Below are 18,631 nucleotides of genomic sequence, written 5' to 3'. Positions count from 1 at the left end.
GCACCACTCTGCTCTAATGAAAGCAAGAGGGGAGGAAAAAGATCAGCCTGCCCCAGCCTTGAGGGCTAAAAAAAAAAAATTACCTTACTTCTGACACACTGATCTAACCCAAACAACACCTTTAACCAAACCTCCAACTCCGCACTTTTACCTGCCACTTTAACACTGCGCAGCAGAGTTCACGGGTGAGTTTGCATGCCTCAGTCACCATTATGAGGACAGGAAGGTAATCACAAGAACACCTCGCATGTGTCGCTGATAATGTGGTTTTGCTTGGCTTTTTAACTTAAAAATGGTACCATTCCTGACAATGTCGATGTAAAGGAGATAAAAAGTGCCAAGTTCTCAGTTGCACAATGTCCTGGGCAGTCAAGTCTAAAAAACAGTGTTTTAAAAGCAAGTGTTTTTATGTTTATTAGATGGGGTCTGGATACATATGTGTTACCTTACCCATATGCGAAACCCTGTCTTACTCTACGTAGTTGTTGCTTTAGTATATTCTCAGTGTGTTTCTGACAGAAATTGAACATACTAAAGGCAGTCTGTGTGTTTATGCATGGGTGTTTGACTGTCTGTTAGCTGATCTGTCAGACCATTCCTCCTTCCCCCACAATTTTGAAAAAAATCAATCAATTCCAGTTGCACTTGTCAAAGAGGTATATCCCCTACTGCCGTTAAGAAAAGCTGGCTGGATAGAGGAGAGCTGGCTCTCTTGTATATTGCTCATTGAGAAAGTCTTCAGTGTGTCATTAGTCCTTACTAGATACCCCAAAAATCTGCCTAAGAATTGATTGCAGAGACCCAGATTTAGAAAAACATAGCCTTCAATGAATTGGCTGACCAGATCCATACTTGTTTTCACATGTAGCATCTGCCCATCTTCACTAGTGACCTGGCACAAGTTAAATTTTACTATTCCACTATTTCAGGTACCATAGTACACAAACAGCCTCATCTGATTCTTAAACATTAAAATGGGGGAGGAAGAGGCGGGAGGTAGGCTGGGGGGAAGATCAGTGGGATTTTTTTTCCTAGATTAGCTGAGCAATAAAGGGGTGCTTTGTGCTTTCTTTCCCAGAGAGATCACTCATCTGAAGGAAGGTGCAGATTTCTCCATCTGAAGGACAAACGGGAAAAATGATGGTTAATACAAATACTGCATTGCAGCTGCAGAGCTGGCGATACCAAGAAGTTACTCACAGAGCACTTCATTGCTTCATTGGATGATTTCTGCACCAGAGGAAGTTGTGCTCATTTTAAGAGTTCCTGGGAACTGCAGCCTGTGGCCTGGTGATACACCCCAAGAGCTTCTTGCACCAGGATTTGGTGTAGAAAAGCCCTCGAAGCCAGGAAACAGTTTCAGGTTAAGCCAAGAGCAGGTGCCACACACAAAGTTATAATGCAGTGCTCCTATCAGTGCTCCTACTACTACTATCAACAGAGCCTGTCCTGTCTCCCACTTTCAGCCCAAGCCCCACACACAGACCTCTGCAACAAGTCCCCTTCACCCAACCTTCACAGCTCCCACCAAGAATATATCCATGCCCACAGGGCCCAACAGCTGTCTCCAACACCCTGAGGACATGCAGGGCCATAGGCCATTTCTCTGGGACTGGCAAATATGATCTAAACAGGTGCTGGCAGAAATGCTAAGAGAAGCTCAAGGCCTCAAGACCTCGAGACCCATTTCTTGGCCCTTCTTCAACTCATGGGCCATTACAGCTCCACCCTGGTGGGAACTTCCAAGGTGCAACTGGTACATTGTGATGACCAGGGCAGGTGAACGTACAGCTCATCTTCACCCTTGCTCCTGTTCGACAGGGGCTGGCTGGTCAGATTCCCCATGTTTCCCTCACAGAGGGTGGCCATAACTTGCCGGCCTTCAGATAGCTAGCAAGAACATCCATACAATGCCTCTGAGACTCCTAAACCATGCCAAGCATGGTGAGGAGAAAGGTGTTGTGCTCCAGGCCTCTGCCTTTCTAAGTGAGTGCTTGATGCTGGGCTGGAACCTGAACTGCAAGGCTCTGCAAGGAATGGCCTTGACCAGCATTGCACCCTCCTTCAGAGTGGCTCCACACATGGTTTCAAATCACTGTTTTTCTTCGACACCCTCTCTTTTTGAGGTCTGATATCTTCTGAAATCCACTTTCTGGTTTGGACTGCCTGTGACTAAAAGCTCATCCTCCTCCCACACCCTTTTTCCACCACATGAAACCAAGATCCCCTAGCTGTTACAGGAGGCCCCATCCTCTTGCTCTTACAGTCCTCAAAAAGAAACAGCCTGGGGGCTGACATTAGCCCCTTGCAGCTTTTGGTCAACAAGACCTGCTACTGGACCTGAACTTTGGCCTTGAGCTGCTTGCTGTAGGAGAGAAAGGTGAGTAGTACAGAGCATGGTGACCACAATATATAAAAAAGGAGATTCGCCTCTTCCTGCCCCACACCAGTGGCCATCTTTGTACAGCCCAGACCAAACAGGAAATGCAATGTGCTGCTTTTCAGAGCTTTTTGTGTGTATGGAAAAAGAGAGGTGTGTGGGGAGATATGTGTGTGTGCACGCCTGCTTGTGAAATAGGCAACCAGCAGGCTGGGGACTTGAATTTGTGTGGGGGGGTTGCCTGGGGAGGGGAGGGCAAAGGGTGTGGGGGAAGATGCTTGTTGTGAAAGGATCTTCTAATATCAAATGTTACATGGAGAACTGTGAGGAATTGTGTCTGTGAAGGTGAGGGCACACTGACCCTCAGAAGAAGGTGGACATATTTTTTGCACCTTTTCTGGCCTGCTGAACAGACAAACCACGTAAAGCAGGTACCGTAGCTGCTGCAGGGCCGCGCTGCCTGGCCAAACTAGCCGAGATGGTCAGGTCAGAGGGAAGGCTTCTTTCTTCTGTGGGGTGAGCAGGGTGTTTGGCCGGGTAAGCACGCTGCGGGACAGCTGTCCCTGTGGTGTCACACCATCTGCAAGTGTGAGGGCTGTGCCTCCAGCTTGCTCAGCCGCAGCGCTGGCCTCTTTCCACTCAAGCTCTGACCCAGGATGGATCCTCTGAAACTGGGGCACCGGTGGGGAGGCTGGTTTCATTCTGGTGTTGCTTAGGTCAATGACTCGAGCTGTTTTTCACAAAGTGGTCCACAGCGTTTCTACTGCGGAGTGACTCCTACTCCAGTTTCAAATTGGTCTGTGCACGTGTGCAGCCCCTGAGAGTGAGCCTGGCTGTCTGAGTATCTGAAAGAGGAAGCTATGGGTCTCTCGACAGTGTCTGGAGAGGACAGGTCCTTCTCTCTCTCTCTCCTTTGCTTCCCAGCAATAGTTACAGACTGGTCCCTAGTATATCTGAGCACTGCAAGCTAACACCTGATCCCTCCACCCTTGTTTCTGCACCTATTGCTTTACCAGCAGGAAGTAGGACGTGGTTTGGGGCTTTTTATTCTCGGCCTTGCTAGCCTTTTCGATACTTCAGGGCTTCGTCTCAGTCTGACAAGGCAAGCAAGCAGCAGCTTCCTGTGCAAAGGTGAGAGGGAGAAGACAGAGAGGTCGAGCACAGACAGGAGGAACAGCTCCACAGCAGACCTGCCCCTCTCCTCTCCTCTCCTGCCAGAACTGCTGGCTGGCGGCTGGACATGCACTGAGAGAAGATCCCCCCCAGCCGCTCTCCCTTATTCCCATTCCCCTCCCGGTTTGGCAGCCAGCACCTTCATCCATCATCGATCCCATTGCCCTGTCCCCGTGGACCCCTTCGCCTGGAGCGCCGGGTGCCTGGAGCTAGAAGGTAAAGGGGGTGATGCCAGCCCTGTCCCGCACGGGGGTGGCTGATCTGAGAAGCGTCTTGGAAGGAGTTTCGGTCTGACAAACTGATTCTTGCCGTTGGGGAGGGCTGAGCATATATTTATCTCTCTGTCTTTCCACAGTCCTCTCAAATCAAACCCCACATCTCACAACCACGTTGGCGCTTTCTCTCTCTTTCTCTCCCCTTTTCTCTATGAATGCGCTGTCGTCCTGTTTTTCTTCCTCTGAACCTAATCTTTTATCACAACGGGAATCAATATCATGCCTCATGCCAGCCCTTTAAAAACCCTCCACTCTCGCTCCCCCGGCAGTCCTCAGCGGGGTTCAGCGGCTCTCTACCTTGGTCTCCCCAGCTCTGCCTGTGCTGCAGGCTCCCTGAGAGGTGAGGATGGTCCCTTCTCCTGCGGGCAGAGGCAGACCTCGAGGTACAGGTGTCCAGGTGGATGGGGAGAGGGGGAGGCTCGCTTGAGAAGCCCATAAGCCCTGTGTGTGTAGTACAGCACACAGCTGTATGGGCTTTGTAAGACAAGGGGTTTCTCTGGGTGCCAGAGGGGAATGAGGGATGCTGTAGCTACCTAACTGCAAAGCCTGAGTTTTCTGCTATACCTGAAAGCACATGTCCATCCAAGGCAGTGCGGGGTCTACTTGGCAAGGATGGTGTGTGATTTGTGCATTATTTTAATGTTTCATGATATGGGAAAGCTTTGCCTTTCCAGAACTTGGTAAACTTCCCCCTAATTTAATTTTTTTTCCCCAGTCCCAAACAAGCCATTGAAAATCTACCTCCTAAACTGACTTTTCTGATAGTTGAAGCCAGAAAGCCCTCTTACACAGCAAGCACCTAGTGATTTCAGCCCTAGGGCTTACCAAAAAAAGCAGCTCTTCGCAACGCCAGCCTCGTGCAGCCACGATAGCACTCTCTACCTGAGTCAGCAAGCAGCCTGAAACAATACACGCGGAGGGCTGTGCACTCACACACATTTCCAGAAGACATTACCTCTGCAAACAGCCTGTCTGTTGCACCGTGGATGGTTTCAGTGCTGAGCAAAGCACCCCAAGGCAGGAGAGCAATGAGGTGCTGAGGGAAAGGCAGAGGAGAAGGAATATGAGTTTCTGAGCCTGGAAGACTGACACCAGTTTTGAGCCCTGGGACACTGGATACCTCGTATGGGATGACAACTTCTTAACTTTCATTGCTGAGCTGTGTTGCGGGGGGGTCTTCTCTCTTTCAGTGTGTCCTCAGTACAGATGAATCCCTACTTGCTGCTCCTGTGCCACCTCTGGCTGCTCAGCCTCACACCTCTCTTGCTGGCATCGGTCTCTACGCAAGGTAAGAAGTGATGCTCTTCACCTGGACGAGCAGAGGGGTAGCAGATGGAGTGCCTGGGCTGTGGCGTGTTGTTGTGCAATGTCTGTGTTGTAACATACAACTGGAGGAGGCTGCAATAATTAAAGATGTTTTACAAGCACACCAACCTCCAAGGACATGGAGCAGTTGAAGAAGTGAGCGGTTCTGCCTTTCTTACTTGGAGACAGCTATCCAGATGAGGACTCTGTCTGTAGTTTGGGATGTGGCAGAATTGTCTGGGGTGATTGTTAATGCCAAAAGTCATTGCTAATTCAGCCACTTTGCTGTCCATCTCTTCTCTGCTGGCAGGTACCTCCAGTCTTGCTTGTTGGTATGACTCGCGGGCAGCAATCTTTTGCGACTGGACCCCAGGCAGGGACCTTGCCGATGCACCATGCCAGCTGGAGATTTTATCGAAGCTACCATTTTTTGAAAGGTGGGTGACCAGAAAGGTTGAGGAAAGATGATACTTTGAATTAAAAGTGTCCTGGAAAATTTAGCGCTTCACATCAGTGTAGGCTCTCCCTCCCCAGGCCCAGTGTGGTGGAATCACACAGATGAGGGCTTTCCATTTGAAGTCTGTCTGACCCCAGGTGTATGCAGATGCTGGCCACCGCTCAGTGTTTGCCATCTGAGGGTCCCAAACTGCCTAGCACTGCTCATCTTCCAGCTCTGTAGCATTGTCTGTGCTTCTTTTTCCAAAAATTCTTCTTCCCTGGTAGCTACCCTCTGGACTGGAGGGTATTTTCATCTGAAAAGGAGGGTGTGTAGAGACAGGGGCAGAGGGAGGTGGGATTGAAATCATATAGAGGCCATCTGCCCATTGCCAGGGTGGACTGGACGTTTCAGGAAAGTCACACACTGAGCAACAGTACGTGAAGGAATATATCGTTCCCTTTACCGTAGCCCACCCTGGCCCTTCCACCTCTCCCACTCTGTGATGTTTTCCCCTCCCAAGTACCTCCCAGAGGAGCGGTAGGTGTGTGGCCAGAACCACAGTGGATGCTGGCTGATTCTCTGTGGTCTCCATGTGTGACATCTTGAGTCAAGAGTTACTGGCCTACCCAGGGCGTCCCCGGGTACCTGGTGTAAGAAGAGGCCCAGAGTGGTTCTAGCAGTGGGTGGGTTGCTCCTGACCATCAGCAGAGACATCTCCAATGGGGTGAGATTGGCAGATGTGCTCTGGGGTCTGCTACACGGACCTTGACAGCCAAATATTTCTCTGCCCTATGGGATTGAGTCAAAAAGTTTGGATCTGGAATTTAGGCCGGCTCTGGAACTGTGCCGTTGGTTGACCAGGGCTCTAGGACATCTAGGGTTTATGTGACCAGTTTATTTTGCTTCCCATTGAAGTAAACCACTCAATGGGAGAATGAATTTTCTTGGTTCCCCCAGAACTCTTTCAACTGTCCCCTAAAGAGGGTAGGGTTACAGCCGTCTTCTCTAGGAACGCTTGAGGCAAAGACACCAGCAAGTCTGGCCTGACCCCGTGGCTGGAGCAGCCAGCTCAATCTGCTGTCCCCTCAGTTCCAACCACATGGACGCTCTCCCACCTTTCAGCTTAGCCTGTCCAGCCACACTTGTCAGAGCAGAAGAGGGGTCATGGCACAGCACTGCCAAGTGTGGGGTACAGTCCTGGCCGGCTGGGATGTGACCTGGTTCAAGAGATACAACTCATTTGGCATCTGCGATGCTACAGGGCTGTCAGTGGCTTGAAAGAGATGTGTAAAACCCTAGAAACAGGCATCTGTCTCCCATATCAACAGGAAGCAGAGGAGGTAGCCAGAGGTTTGGAAACCTCCTATCATCTCTGGCATTGAAAAGCTGGGATGCATTAACTCTCCATGTGCTGGCACATAAAACTTGTCTGAGTAATGTAGTAGGGAGGGAAAGTGGGATTACATCCTAGCTGTAACCTGCTCAGCAAGTAAGGTAGGATGCAGTGTTCTTTGAAAGGCCTTTAGAGTTAGATAAAATCTGACTACATATAAAACAGACTTCCCAACTCACTGGTGTTCTCCTGCTTAAAATCCAGGTCAGTTTTCTTACCAGAAAAATTCAAGGAACATTGTGAATTACTTAAGGCAGAACACACAACAGAACTGAGGAGATGCATCAAGACCTTCAGCAAAAACAGTAACGTGAGTAATTCATCTATTCATCTAGGATGTCCTGGCTAATGACAAGGTTGGTTTCTCAGTTTGAGGCATATAAAGAATGTGACACCCAAGAGTATTATAAAAAGCCTAGACCTGATCCTTGACTCCAGTTCTGGGCTTGGATTTATTGCATGTTGTCCTGCACTGGGGACTGGCTTCATTGTGAGTGGGGCCGTGTTGTCCTGACACATGCAGAAGAAGTGCAGGACGGACAGATGCGGTGTCCCCCATCACCGTTATCTGAGTTTGGCCATAATCCCTTCCTCTGTGGAAGGATGGCCACGATCATCATCTCTGAGGTCACCTCTGGACCTCATTTTTCCTTGAAGAGGTCATTACCATTTTCCAAATTATTAATTACTGAGGAACCCTGTTAATCGCATCAAACACAAGACGCAAAACAGCACACCAATGAAGCCAATGGTGTTGCAAATCCCCTACTTTTTATTCTTTATTTAAATCAAACTTTTTTTTTTTTCCAGGCTTATTGGGTACGTCCCTCAGTCATATTCAGGAATTACTGTAGTTCCTGTATTTTCAGGGGGAAAAAAAGAAAAAGAAAAAGAAAAAAGCTAATTCTCCTTATTGGGATAGTCATACCCAGTTCTAACAACAGCCAGGTTTTCTTAGTTTTGTATATTATGTGCAAAGACAAATTGCAGGATTCATAAACAGATTCAAAAACTACGCTGTCAAACTCCTTTCTTTCCAATCAAGCTAATTGACCTATTTCTTATTTAATACTTTGTGATGTACATGGCCCTTTAGAATCATTGTGGAACCATGTTATATCGACTCATCGTAACTCCACTGCATTTCATGAGTAATATTTATATTAATATAATATATATATATATTGATAATATAATATATATAGATATTGAGTAATATATCAATATTATCACAACCTTACAAATGAACATGAAATATTTTAGTCAAAATATTTTGTCTCAATAGATGTCACTTACTGAAAGTACCGTCTTTCCTGCTTAATCAGCACATGCAGGAATCCTATTAAAATAGCATACCAAAATATTTTGTGCCCTGCTTTCCAGTGAACAACAACAAAAAAAAAAAACTCCAACCACATCAAGCATAAATCTTTGGTTCCTCTACTCACCACTGAGGCTTATGCCTTTCAACCACAAGTGTCATCCATATTTATTGTCAAGTATTCCTAAACCACTTATGTGCAGGCAATACTTAGAAATATGAACGGTGATTGATGAGGCTTCAGTGTCACTAATGCTAAATTTTCCTTGCAGTCTCAATCCTTCACTACTGCAGACCGTCTTAACATGTCTGTACATTGCCGGCTTGGAGAGAATGGGTCTACACCTGCACGACTGGAAGACTTCAGTCCACTTGCAAACAGTGAGTTATCTTCTGTCTTGAAGTCCCTGAAGCTCCCCCACAAAGTGACACCCAGTTTCTTCTCCCCATCCACAACCATGCAACACCCGTAGCAGATTTCAGTCTTACCTCTTTTTGTTGTCCCCTGCTATAATTAGCACGGACGGACCACATTGACTTCTGCGCCATGCACCTCTAATGTGCAGTGTCATGCCAGCCACTTCCTATGCCATCCTGTATCTGGGACACAGCTGAGTGACAGTGCTTTGTCCTAGGAGTTCAGGCTTCAAGCAGGCTACGTCAACTCAGCTGACCTTCTGAAAACTATGTGCTGCAGGAGGAAGGGAAAGTCTTGCTGCTCCATCCCTCCTATGAACTACATGGTTCCTCCCTCCTTTAAGCCAGCTTTGGCAAGCAGTAATCTGCTGAATTGATTCAACTCACTAATCCAATGGAAAAAAAAAATATATATATATATATATATATATCTGCTTGGGTTATTCTTCTGCTGGATGTTTACCTGGCTTAAGGAGAAATCCAAGGAGCTGCTGGAATGTGAGGCATAAGAAGGCCTGTCTGGAGTCAAGGGTTGAGAAGGTTCACCCCAGACAGTCTATGTAACTCCAGCCCTTGTGGCTGTAGCTTTCTGAAAGTGCAGCTGGGAAGAAGTTGTCACCCAAACCGTGATCCTTTCCTGTCCATACACTTGCCTTGTGGATCACCCCTACAAGATAAGATAAGATGTATGGCCAGGTGGGATTGCACTGACTGCTCTGGCCACTCTCACTGGAAGCTCACCGGCCAAGCTGCCTTTAATGCAGTCCCAGGCCTTTTGTCACCAGTGACAGTGGGTAGGAAGGAGGAACGGAGAGGGGGAACTCTCTAAGCATCTCACTTGGCCATGGATGGCTGGAGTCTGTGAGCTCAGCCAAGGCCCCAACCCTACCGACACGGGTTTTTCCAGTGGAGCCTTGTTACAGGCAGTGCACTGGTGTCATTCCTGCTCTCTTTCTCTTTCCAGTAAAACTGAGACCTCCAGGAAATCTTCAACTGGTTAACAAAGCTAAAAACAGCTACAACTTATCATGGAGCCTGAATATTTCCTCTCACTACTTGAATGGGGAGCGGCAATACCAAGTGCGGTACCGAACCACAAGTCAGTCCTGGGAGGTGAGTACAGAGTGAGGGCACTGGGACGTGTCACCATTTGAATCCTGGTCTTCCTTATAGAAATCTCCCCTCAGAATTAAAAAAGTTTTAGTGAATCTGGAGAGGGGATTACTTCCTCACCCCTTTTTGTCTGCAGAACCTGCTGCCAGCATTTGGTGATGACATGGAGGCAAACAGGAACCCTGTTTTATTTAGTGCTGTCACAAAAGAAATCTAGACAGCTCCAGGGTAGACCTGAAAGGGATGAGAAGTACAAAATTAAGAAGATTTATCCCTCAGTGTGACAAAACAATGCACAAAATGGAGGGATCTGAGACAGGTCCACTCGGAGAGCTTGGGAAAGATTGATACATGATTCTGTGAGCCACGGCAGGATGTTGATAATGCTCTATTTTTGCCCTTCTTCCAGAAAGCCAAGACCCTCTGCATTAAGCAGGACCAGATGTGGGTGGTATTTGAGGGACTGTCCCCCAACCTGAAATATGAGGCAGCTGTCCGTGCAAAGCCAAGTAACTCAAGTGCCTACAAAGGCGTGTGGAGTGACTGGAGCAAGACAATACTGTGGAAGACAGACGCTGATGGTAAGGATCAGAGTCAGGCAGTCTGACATAGAGGGAAAAGAGGGAACTCAGAGAAAACAAAGCAGAAGGACCAAAGCAGGCTGGGAAGCTGGAGGAAGATGGGTAGGGAGGATTGTGTTAACCGAAGAGCAATAAAAAATAAAAATAAAAATGAAGTCCCTCCTAATCTGTTCGCTCAGGCTGGCTCAACAGGGCTTAAGGACGAAGACCCCCTGACTCCAACGAAGTAAAGGGCAGCAGCCCCTCTGACTTCCAGAGGCCAGGCAAAATCCACAAGGTGTAAATCATGGCCAGTTCAGTGCGGTCATTGATCAGTGAAATGCAATGAAACCAGAGCCTAGGAAGGAAAGCCTCGGGGAGAATGAAAGAGACTTATATGTGTGTAAGTCACTTCCAAAAAGGACTGATGATATATGCACCAGTCGTTACCATGAGCCAGAGCATGGAGGGTACCTGCATCCTTGAAATAATAGTGACCTGAGCGAGTCACTTCTGTGAATTACGGGCTGTGTGCTCCGTCACATCTTTTCCAGAAAATAAGCAGCTAGAGGTTATTCCCCTTGCATCACCCCCACTCTGCCCCTGCCTGGTCCCTCCCTGTTGTGCCTAGCACTGGTATAAACAGAGGAGCTATGTTTAGAAAGGGTACTGTGTTGCTGTGGCGATCAAATTCTGACAGTGCGTGATGTCAATGAACAGGATACAGCCGCAGCCGGTTGTCACAGCAACCAAGACCCAAAGATAACCAGGGTACCAGAGCCAGAGGAGACAAAGTGATCTTAGTAGCATCCCAAGGACAGGCAAAGACAGGACTCTCTACAACTGTCTCCTTTATCTCTTTCTGCTCCCTTACCCTGCAGGCCCAGACCAAGGGGCACTAGGGATGAAGGGAAATGGGGGTGGCACGCAGAGATGGGCACCAGAACAGCAAGACTAAGCAAAGGTGCCCTGGGGAGATGTGTGAAAGAGACGGATTAACAAAAGTTTAAGATGATTCCAGAAAAGCTTGAGGAGTGCCAGCAGAGCTTTCAGTGAGGAAATTCAGTCTCTTTCTCCTAACTCTACAACCCAAGTACCAAAATCAGCATATGGCGGAAAGCTGTAAACCTCCCTAGCCTCCTAAAACTTTCCTCCACCCGTCCTAATAAAGAGGCTAGTCCCTTGACCCCTAAACTTCTCCATCCTTGGCCCTGCTGCCCTCTAACCCATCCCATGAACCCCATGACTCTACCTCCCCACTGACTTACAATGCTACTCCAATTCCCCAAGCCCAATTAAGCTGATTTTAGGACTCTCTTTCTTGGCATCCTACACAACAGAGATGAACTCCTTTATCTGTCCTGTGTATTATATTATATTAATTATATTATTATAATTAACAGCATATTATAATAACATGATCAGTTTGAACAGACATGGAAAAGTTGCAGATCCTACCTCCAAAATCCCGGCTAATTTTTCATAGCAACTCCCTCTCTCTCTCATCTTGCAGAAACATCCCGTCCAGTTCTGCCAGCTCTTATAGTGAGCACATGTATCTTCGTGATCATTGGGACTGCCTTCCTTATTAACTTACGGACCCTGAAATGGTAAATGAGTGTCAAGTTTTCCTCTTTGTTGCTCTCCTGTATATTGTGCATCTTCTCATAACCTGGTTTATTTTTTATTTGGCATTACTCAGCATACAGAGGGACTCAAATATACAGTTCATAACCCAAGCTTTCAAAGCTGACATTTGTCTGAGTAGATACATCACCACCCAAGATGATGTTAACACTATCATCATATTGTGCCATACTCCTGAGATCCAGTGCCATGGTCTGGCTGGCTTCAAAATAGATGCCTCTGTACTTCTATTGCCCATGGGTTACAGTGGTTTTCCCTGGCAGGGATGCACCAAAATCACCTCTCAAAAAATAGGTTACTGAGCTGGGCACTCTCTCAGAGAGGAGGACAAAGCAAGCCTAGGTACCATGACATTCTTAAATACTCCAGCAAGAGCTCCGTGAGGATGGGTAGTATTTGGTGAGGATGGGTAGTATTTGATCTACAGGAAAACTCCTGAGTGAGGAGTGCACTTCTTCTCCTAAAGTGTCTCATCACATGCTGGTAAACATCTATGTGATGCTTTAAAGATCTCTTCTTTTTGACAGCAAACACAACTTCTAGTCAGGACTGAAAGTATCTCACAAGGTTACCCACTGCAGTAATACAGAGAGTGACCTGTCAGCATGGTGAGGTTAGAAATGGCTTCAGGTTTTCTCATCTCAGGACAGGGACAGAGAAGCAGGTCACTGGTGTTGGTGGCAGAAGTGTTCTCAGGGAAGAAGGCAGCAGAGGCTGGGATGGCTTCTTTGGAAGGAAAGAAGGAGAAGCATATTAACAGGAGATGGATACTGAGAAAGTCACTGTTTTACTTTAAGTCATAACACAAAGGTGAGGAAGTGCTAGCTACATGGCAAACAGAGAGAGAAAAAGGCCTCCTTTCTCCACAGAGGGTAGTTAACCTGTGAGATTGGATGGAAGATAATGCTGAGGTAAGACCCAAGGAAGGATTAGATGTGCACGAATAAAAATAGCATCTGCAGCGATGTAAAATAGTTTATATGCAAGAACTAGCAAATTCTTATGCTTCAGGGAGTACACTGATTGCCTCCAGAGGTCAGGAGGGTCTCTCCTCAGAGCATCCCACAGCAAAGCTTCAGCAAAGAGCTGACGGGATCAGCCGACCTCTCTGAGGGACTGAGGAGCAGATGAGATCACTTCATGCTGCCTCAGGATGACAACACACTGGTTCCAGTAAAGCGGAGGTCACTGGGCTGGTACGTAACGTGCTCAGATAGGTTTGCATGTCCAGTAAGTACTAGCTGTACTGCAGAGTATCCTGCTAACAGGAGAGACAGTGGTGACACAGCTTTGCCAGTGGTGGTCCTGCTCACACCACGGGGTCCTCCGAGTCTTTGTGGGGGCAGCAAAACCAAAAGGTTTTTTGCTGCCCTCACAGCAGCTGGACCTGGGAAACGAGGGAGAGCTGCCCAGATCTATCATGGAGCAGGGGGAAATGGAGAAGCTAAGGTGACCACCAAGGCAGGGAAGGCTGTGAACTGTTGGTTGTGCTTCCCCAGAAAAAAGGCTGATAGGAGTGTATTTTCCAAAATCAGGTTCATCTGGCTTGTCTCTATCGCTCGTCTCTTAGCCACTGCATTTCAGGCCACTCAAGAGCAAGGAGGGTCCTCAGGCTTGTTTTTACTTTACTTTTCTCCGGCTCCCATGAGCTGCGATGCTCTCTCTTATCTCCATCACAATCCCAGAGAGGTCAGGATCAGGCCCTGCTTCATTTCTCAATCTCCTCTCTTCTCAAGGTTTAAGAAGATTCTGAGGATCCACATCCCAGACCCCAAGAAATTCTTTCCCCCACTCGTCTCTGTTCATGGAGGTGACATTCAGGTATGGGACTGGGGATGGATCCAAGTGGTTATTAGGGAGAAACGAGGGAAAGGAGGGTGCAGCTGTACATGCCTGGGGCAGACACCAGGTCCTCAGACCTACGTGTGCGCATGCAACTCATGTGCCTGTAGCACCAGCTGCTGGGTTCTCTGCTCAAGTTTTATTTTTTGACCTAAAACCTGACACTCGGCTGATACATCTCTAATTTCAGAACCGAGAAACGGCAAACCACGCAAACCTCAGCAAACTGCTCCCCTGACAGGAGAACTTGAGCGAATATAAAGGACCTGTGGGAGGGAGCTTGGCCTCTCAGATCCCCTTCCACCCTGTTTCTGTCCCTCCCCACCTGCCCTAGGCTGCCCAGATTTCCTGCTGTGGTCCCCTTCTTCTGGCTGTGAGCCCTACCTCCTCTCCTATTGCTAATTACCATCACTTTGGGTGGCACTTAGCTATTTTCTGTGTTCTTCTTTCTTTTTGCCTTCCTTCTCCACCCCCTCTTTCTCCCTTCCCCAATCTCTCTTTGAGTATGGGCAGCTGCAAGAAGACAATTACCATTCTGTGCAGTATTAAAGGGAGCATCAGATGCAAGACGTGGGAGGTGATCCCAAGGGATATTTTGCTTCGAGAAGGGTGGAGACAAGCTGCAGAGAGTCCAGAGGACAGCAAAGCTTTGGAAAAGCCTTAGTGCAAAAAGCCTTTGAAAGCTAAACCTACAGAGGAAGAGTGTGGGGGAGGAAGGTGCAGCGGGCACCGGAGACACTTTCCTAGTGTAGAAAGAACTACAAAAAAAAAATGCTTTACTGGCCATAAATGAAAATAAGTAGGATATTATCAAAATCAGTGTATTTTTAAGGATAATGATATGCTGCAGGCTGTAACTTGTGTGGAAATCCAGGCACGAGGGGCTTAGAAGAGCAGTTCAGACAAGAAAGCTGCATGCAGTCATGTAAGTGTATTAGACACTGCTTCAGCACGTAGGAATAGATTGCACAAGACCTACCTTTTTCCTTTTCCTTTTCTCTTTTTATTTCTTTTTCCTTTTCCTTTTCTTTTTCTCTTTTTATTTCTTTTTCCTTTTCCTTTTTCTTTTCCTTTTCCTCGTTTTCTTATTTTCTCTTTCTTTTTCTTTCTTCCCCTTCCCCTTCCGCTTCCTCTTCCCCTTCCCCTTTCTTTTCCTTTTCCATTTCCTTTTCCCTTTCCTTTTCTCTTTCATTTCCTTTTCATTTCCTTTTTTTCTTTCTTTTTTTTCCTTTTCCTTTTTCTTTTCCTTTTCCTTTTCCTTCCTTTCAATTTAATCTTCCATCCTCCATTCCCCACCCAGAAGTCTCATAACATAGTTTTGCAATATCTTCTCTTGATTTTAAAGTGACAGAAGGATATACTCCCTCCGAAACCCTGCAGATGAGATATCATGGATGTGAATCTCCCTCCCACACCTCCTGCAACTCTTGCTTGACCAAAGAAATGGCCACTTAATTGGTGTGGGTGCTCAAGGGGGAGGCCTTTTGTTCCTCACTGTATTATACTTTGGGCATAACAGTCTCTCTCCTATGTTTTTTCCCCATCAGAAATGGCTCTCCTCCCCATTCTCCTCATCTTCGTACTGCGTGAACAGCATAACCCCAGAAATTTCTGTGCTGGAGGTGATGCAGAAGAATGACCAGGAAGCCCAGCTTTTGCTTTCCAAGGGACCCCTGACTCCTGATCCTCCCGCAGAAACCAGTGGGCACTCTGTGTCCAGCTGCTTCACCAACCAAGGCTACTTCTTCTTCCACCTCCCCAACTCCTTTGAGATTGAGCCCTGTCAGGTCTACTTCACGTACGAGCCTTTCACCCAGGAGGGCAGTGGCAGCGAGGACAGCGAGTCTTACCACGCTCTCCCCTCCCCAGACCTCTGCACGCTGGCAGAGGACATGCCCATGTTGTCCCACAACTTCCTTCACTGCTTCAAGGGGATCCAGGGCTTCCAAAACAGTTCCTTTGTGACAGAGACACAAGGTGAAGCCCAGCGGCCCGTGGCTATTTCAGCAGCTTTCCCGTCAAGTGAAAGCACCCCACCGAAACCAGTTCTGAGGCAGGATGAGAAGGTGGTTGACAAAGTTCCTTTACAACCTGCTGAGGCCCTGTGCCAGCTGGACAAAGACTTTCCTGACCCACCAGGCCAGCATGACAGCAATACCGCCAGCGTGATGGAGGGGAGTGGGAAGGCAGGCCTTCCAACTGATCCCGCTGCTCCAGCAGCACATGTTACCCCTGCCCTTCCTCAGCCTACATCTCTAAGGCAAGCACAGGATGAGAATCCCTGCAGAACTGCCTTCCCCAACCAGATCCCAAACACCGGTGCCTATCTTTCTCTGAGGGACCTCCAAAGCCAATACAACCATTGCTCTGTCTAGGATCTGCCTGGGGGAAATCTACAGATGGGAAAGGCCTTCTCGGCATGGAAGGCTAAATGGACATTTTTCCATTCAGAGCATGAATGTAGCTTTCAGTATCAAAGACATTACGACTGTTCTTTGATGAGGCTGAAGAAAAGGATACTGAAGAGGGATGCAAAACCAGAAAAGGAATAGGCCAGACAAGGCATAAATTCATGGATGACTACCATGGTATCACTCGTCCCAAGGATAAAACATCAGTGAAACAGACCACTGCAAATGAGAGGACATTTTGCATGGAAAACTGGGCTAGTGATTAGTAAAGCAATGCATGGAGAATAATAAAGACACCTTAAAGTTGTTAAGTGGCTACCACCTAACAGAGACAAAGAAATGGGATTCTTAGGCATACAGAACAACAAGGACTCACCTTCACCACTGAATCTGTTTCTCTGCTATTACTGGATCTGGTAGCATAGAAGCCCTTTCCCACACTGCTTAGGTGCCATCCCAAATCTCAGTAGCTTTTTTTTTTTTTTTTTTTTTTTTTTTTCTCCCCAGCTCCCTGTAAGAGGCTGTGCTGGCACTTCCATGCTCTGCATCTTGGTGTGATAACAGCACCCAACTTTGAAGCTGAGCGGCCACATATTCCATTTCCCTTGTTCCAGCCTACAAAAGTCTCATGGGCGGGAGAAATGCTCAAAGAGGTGGATATGGGATTTCGTTCAGGCCAGTGAGTGCTGGGGCTGATGACAAAATGAAGACATCTCCTCCTGCCTGACCAAAGGTGTCTTTTTTTTTTTTTTTTTTTTTTTTCTCTATGTCCCCATTTGGGGTTTTAATCAGAGTACATTCTGAACCGCTTGGACCAGCTTTAGACTCAGATCTCTAAGGTTAGCTCAGAGCCAGAACTGTGTCAGCTGTCTAAGCAGTGCAGTGTAAAAAGAAATCCCCATTATTGGGTTAAAAATACTGGGGAAATCCCCTTCCCCCTCCCCTCCCCCCCACTTTTCCCCCTAGGTCTGATGATGGCAGTAAAAAGAATGCACACAATTTCCCATTCTTGCTGCAATATTTTTCATGAAATCGAAAGCCTCTCTGCCCTGCTGGCAAAATACAGTTATTTGACTGTGATAAGCTGATCGCAGAAGAGTTCATCCCACATCCTGTATTAGTGGAAAACATTGCAATGGTGCTGCCCATTCCTTCCATTGCTCAAGGGAAACCATTGCCTATTTAGCGGCAAAGATGTGGTAAATGAGCCTAGAAAAGTAACTCACAAATCAGCACCTTTGCTGAAAAGAAAACTTCAATCCACTCACAAAAAAATAAGGATTGCAAAGACTACTTTTTGTTTTTTTTTCTTCTGCATTTGCTGATCTGGGTTCAGAAACAGCAAAACACCACAGAAGAAAAGTAGTAAGACAAAGCAAGGCATGCTGTTCTGCTTCCATCCATTCCTGCATTCAATGTCTGCACTGTCCGTCTGTTCTCTTGCTATATTTCTGGACTATTCAGAAGTGGGAAAATACCAATCCTGTGCTAAACATCTTTCTTCTAAGAGTTTTTACATCAAAAAAAAAAATCAAGGATATCAAACTTGTTGGTACTTTTGTCATTTCTTTGAGTATCACCCGGAGCTAATTCTTCCTTACCTCTGCCTGTAGAAATGTGGATCTTCTGCTTTCTCCCAGTCCCACTCTGTTACCTGACCTTGCATTGTGCAGCTTGAATGTCATTAGAAATCTCAGCTACGGGGGCACCCACTGCCTTGGATTTCACCTCAAAAGAGTTGCTCAAAGGACTTGAGCTTGCCTGCAGCTGAGAGGGCTGGGGCAGCTATAACCCTCTTCTCATCAGCTTCTTCACCTGCCTCAAGACGTCAGCTGCTCCGTTGTCTTCAGAAGACAGCAGGCAAAGAAAGCCTCACAGTGTCCCAAATAAGCAAGCACAAGGCTTGCCCAGCTATTTGCTGTGCTTTGAGACTCTTTGCAGATGAACTTCAAAAAGAGACAATGAATCCCTTGCCCTGATGGGCAAATTGCTATCTTACATAGGCCATGGATCCTAGTTGCACTGATGGCTCTCCTGTCCCTATGTAGATCTCCATAAGCTTCTTAATTATTCTTGCTGCTAAGATGAATATGAATAAAAATAAAACCACCCCTTTTTCCTCTTGGAAAATAAAAGAAATACTACGGAATCTGTGGTGTTTTATTGCCCTTTGGGGTGGGGGGAAAGGATCAACAGCTCTTCTAAACAGAGGACTAGGCAAAGCTTTGTTGGGACCAATATACCTTTAGTCCCACTCCGACTCCCTTCCCCAAGGCACTCAGGCACCTAAAAGAGGGGGTAGCTCACTTCCAAGGCTGTCAAGTGCCAGGAAGCAGCCCAGAACAGATGGAGCAC

At 47.1% G+C, this 18,631-nt stretch overlaps 1 protein-coding gene across 1 annotated transcript; it reads left to right on the top strand.

Moving 5' to 3' along the window:
• Positions 1 to 3,323: 3,323 nt before the first annotated feature.
• Positions 3,324 to 18,366, top strand: IL2RB (interleukin 2 receptor subunit beta). Its single transcript, XM_082751975.1, has 10 exons — positions 3,324 to 3,769; positions 5,019 to 5,116; positions 5,444 to 5,570; positions 7,170 to 7,275; positions 8,559 to 8,667; positions 9,668 to 9,816; positions 10,226 to 10,397; positions 11,890 to 11,986; positions 13,760 to 13,844; positions 15,413 to 18,366. The coding sequence occupies exons 2-10, from the start codon at positions 5,035 to 5,037 to the stop codon at positions 16,238 to 16,240; spliced, it is 1,755 nt and encodes a 584-aa protein (XP_082608101.1). The 5' UTR covers positions 3,324 to 3,769; positions 5,019 to 5,034; the 3' UTR covers positions 16,241 to 18,366.
• The last annotated feature ends 265 nt before the right edge of the window (positions 18,367 to 18,631 follow it).

The sequence above is a fragment of the Aythya marila genome (assembly GCF_965140915.1).
Source record: "Aythya marila genome assembly, chromosome: 1".
In the NCBI taxonomy this organism is placed as follows: domain Eukaryota; kingdom Metazoa; phylum Chordata; class Aves; order Anseriformes; family Anatidae; genus Aythya; species Aythya marila.
Note: the sequence above shows the minus strand (reverse complement) of the source record. Positions and strands in the feature narration are given on the sequence as shown.

What these genes read in the sequence shown, in the direction of transcription:
- IL2RB (XM_082751975.1), top strand. Translation starts at nt 5,035, where the DNA reads ATGAATCCCTACTTGCTGCTCCTGTGCCACCTCTGGCTGCTCAGCCTC. An exon ending in CTTCAGTCCACTTGCAAACA is followed by an intron (nt 8,668 to 9,667) that starts GTGAGTTATCTT and finishes TTCTCTTTCCAG; the next exon opens with TAAAACTGAGACCTCCAGGA. An exon ending in GTGGAAGACAGACGCTGATG is followed by an intron (nt 10,398 to 11,889) that starts GTAAGGATCAGA and finishes CTCATCTTGCAG; the next exon opens with AAACATCCCGTCCAGTTCTG.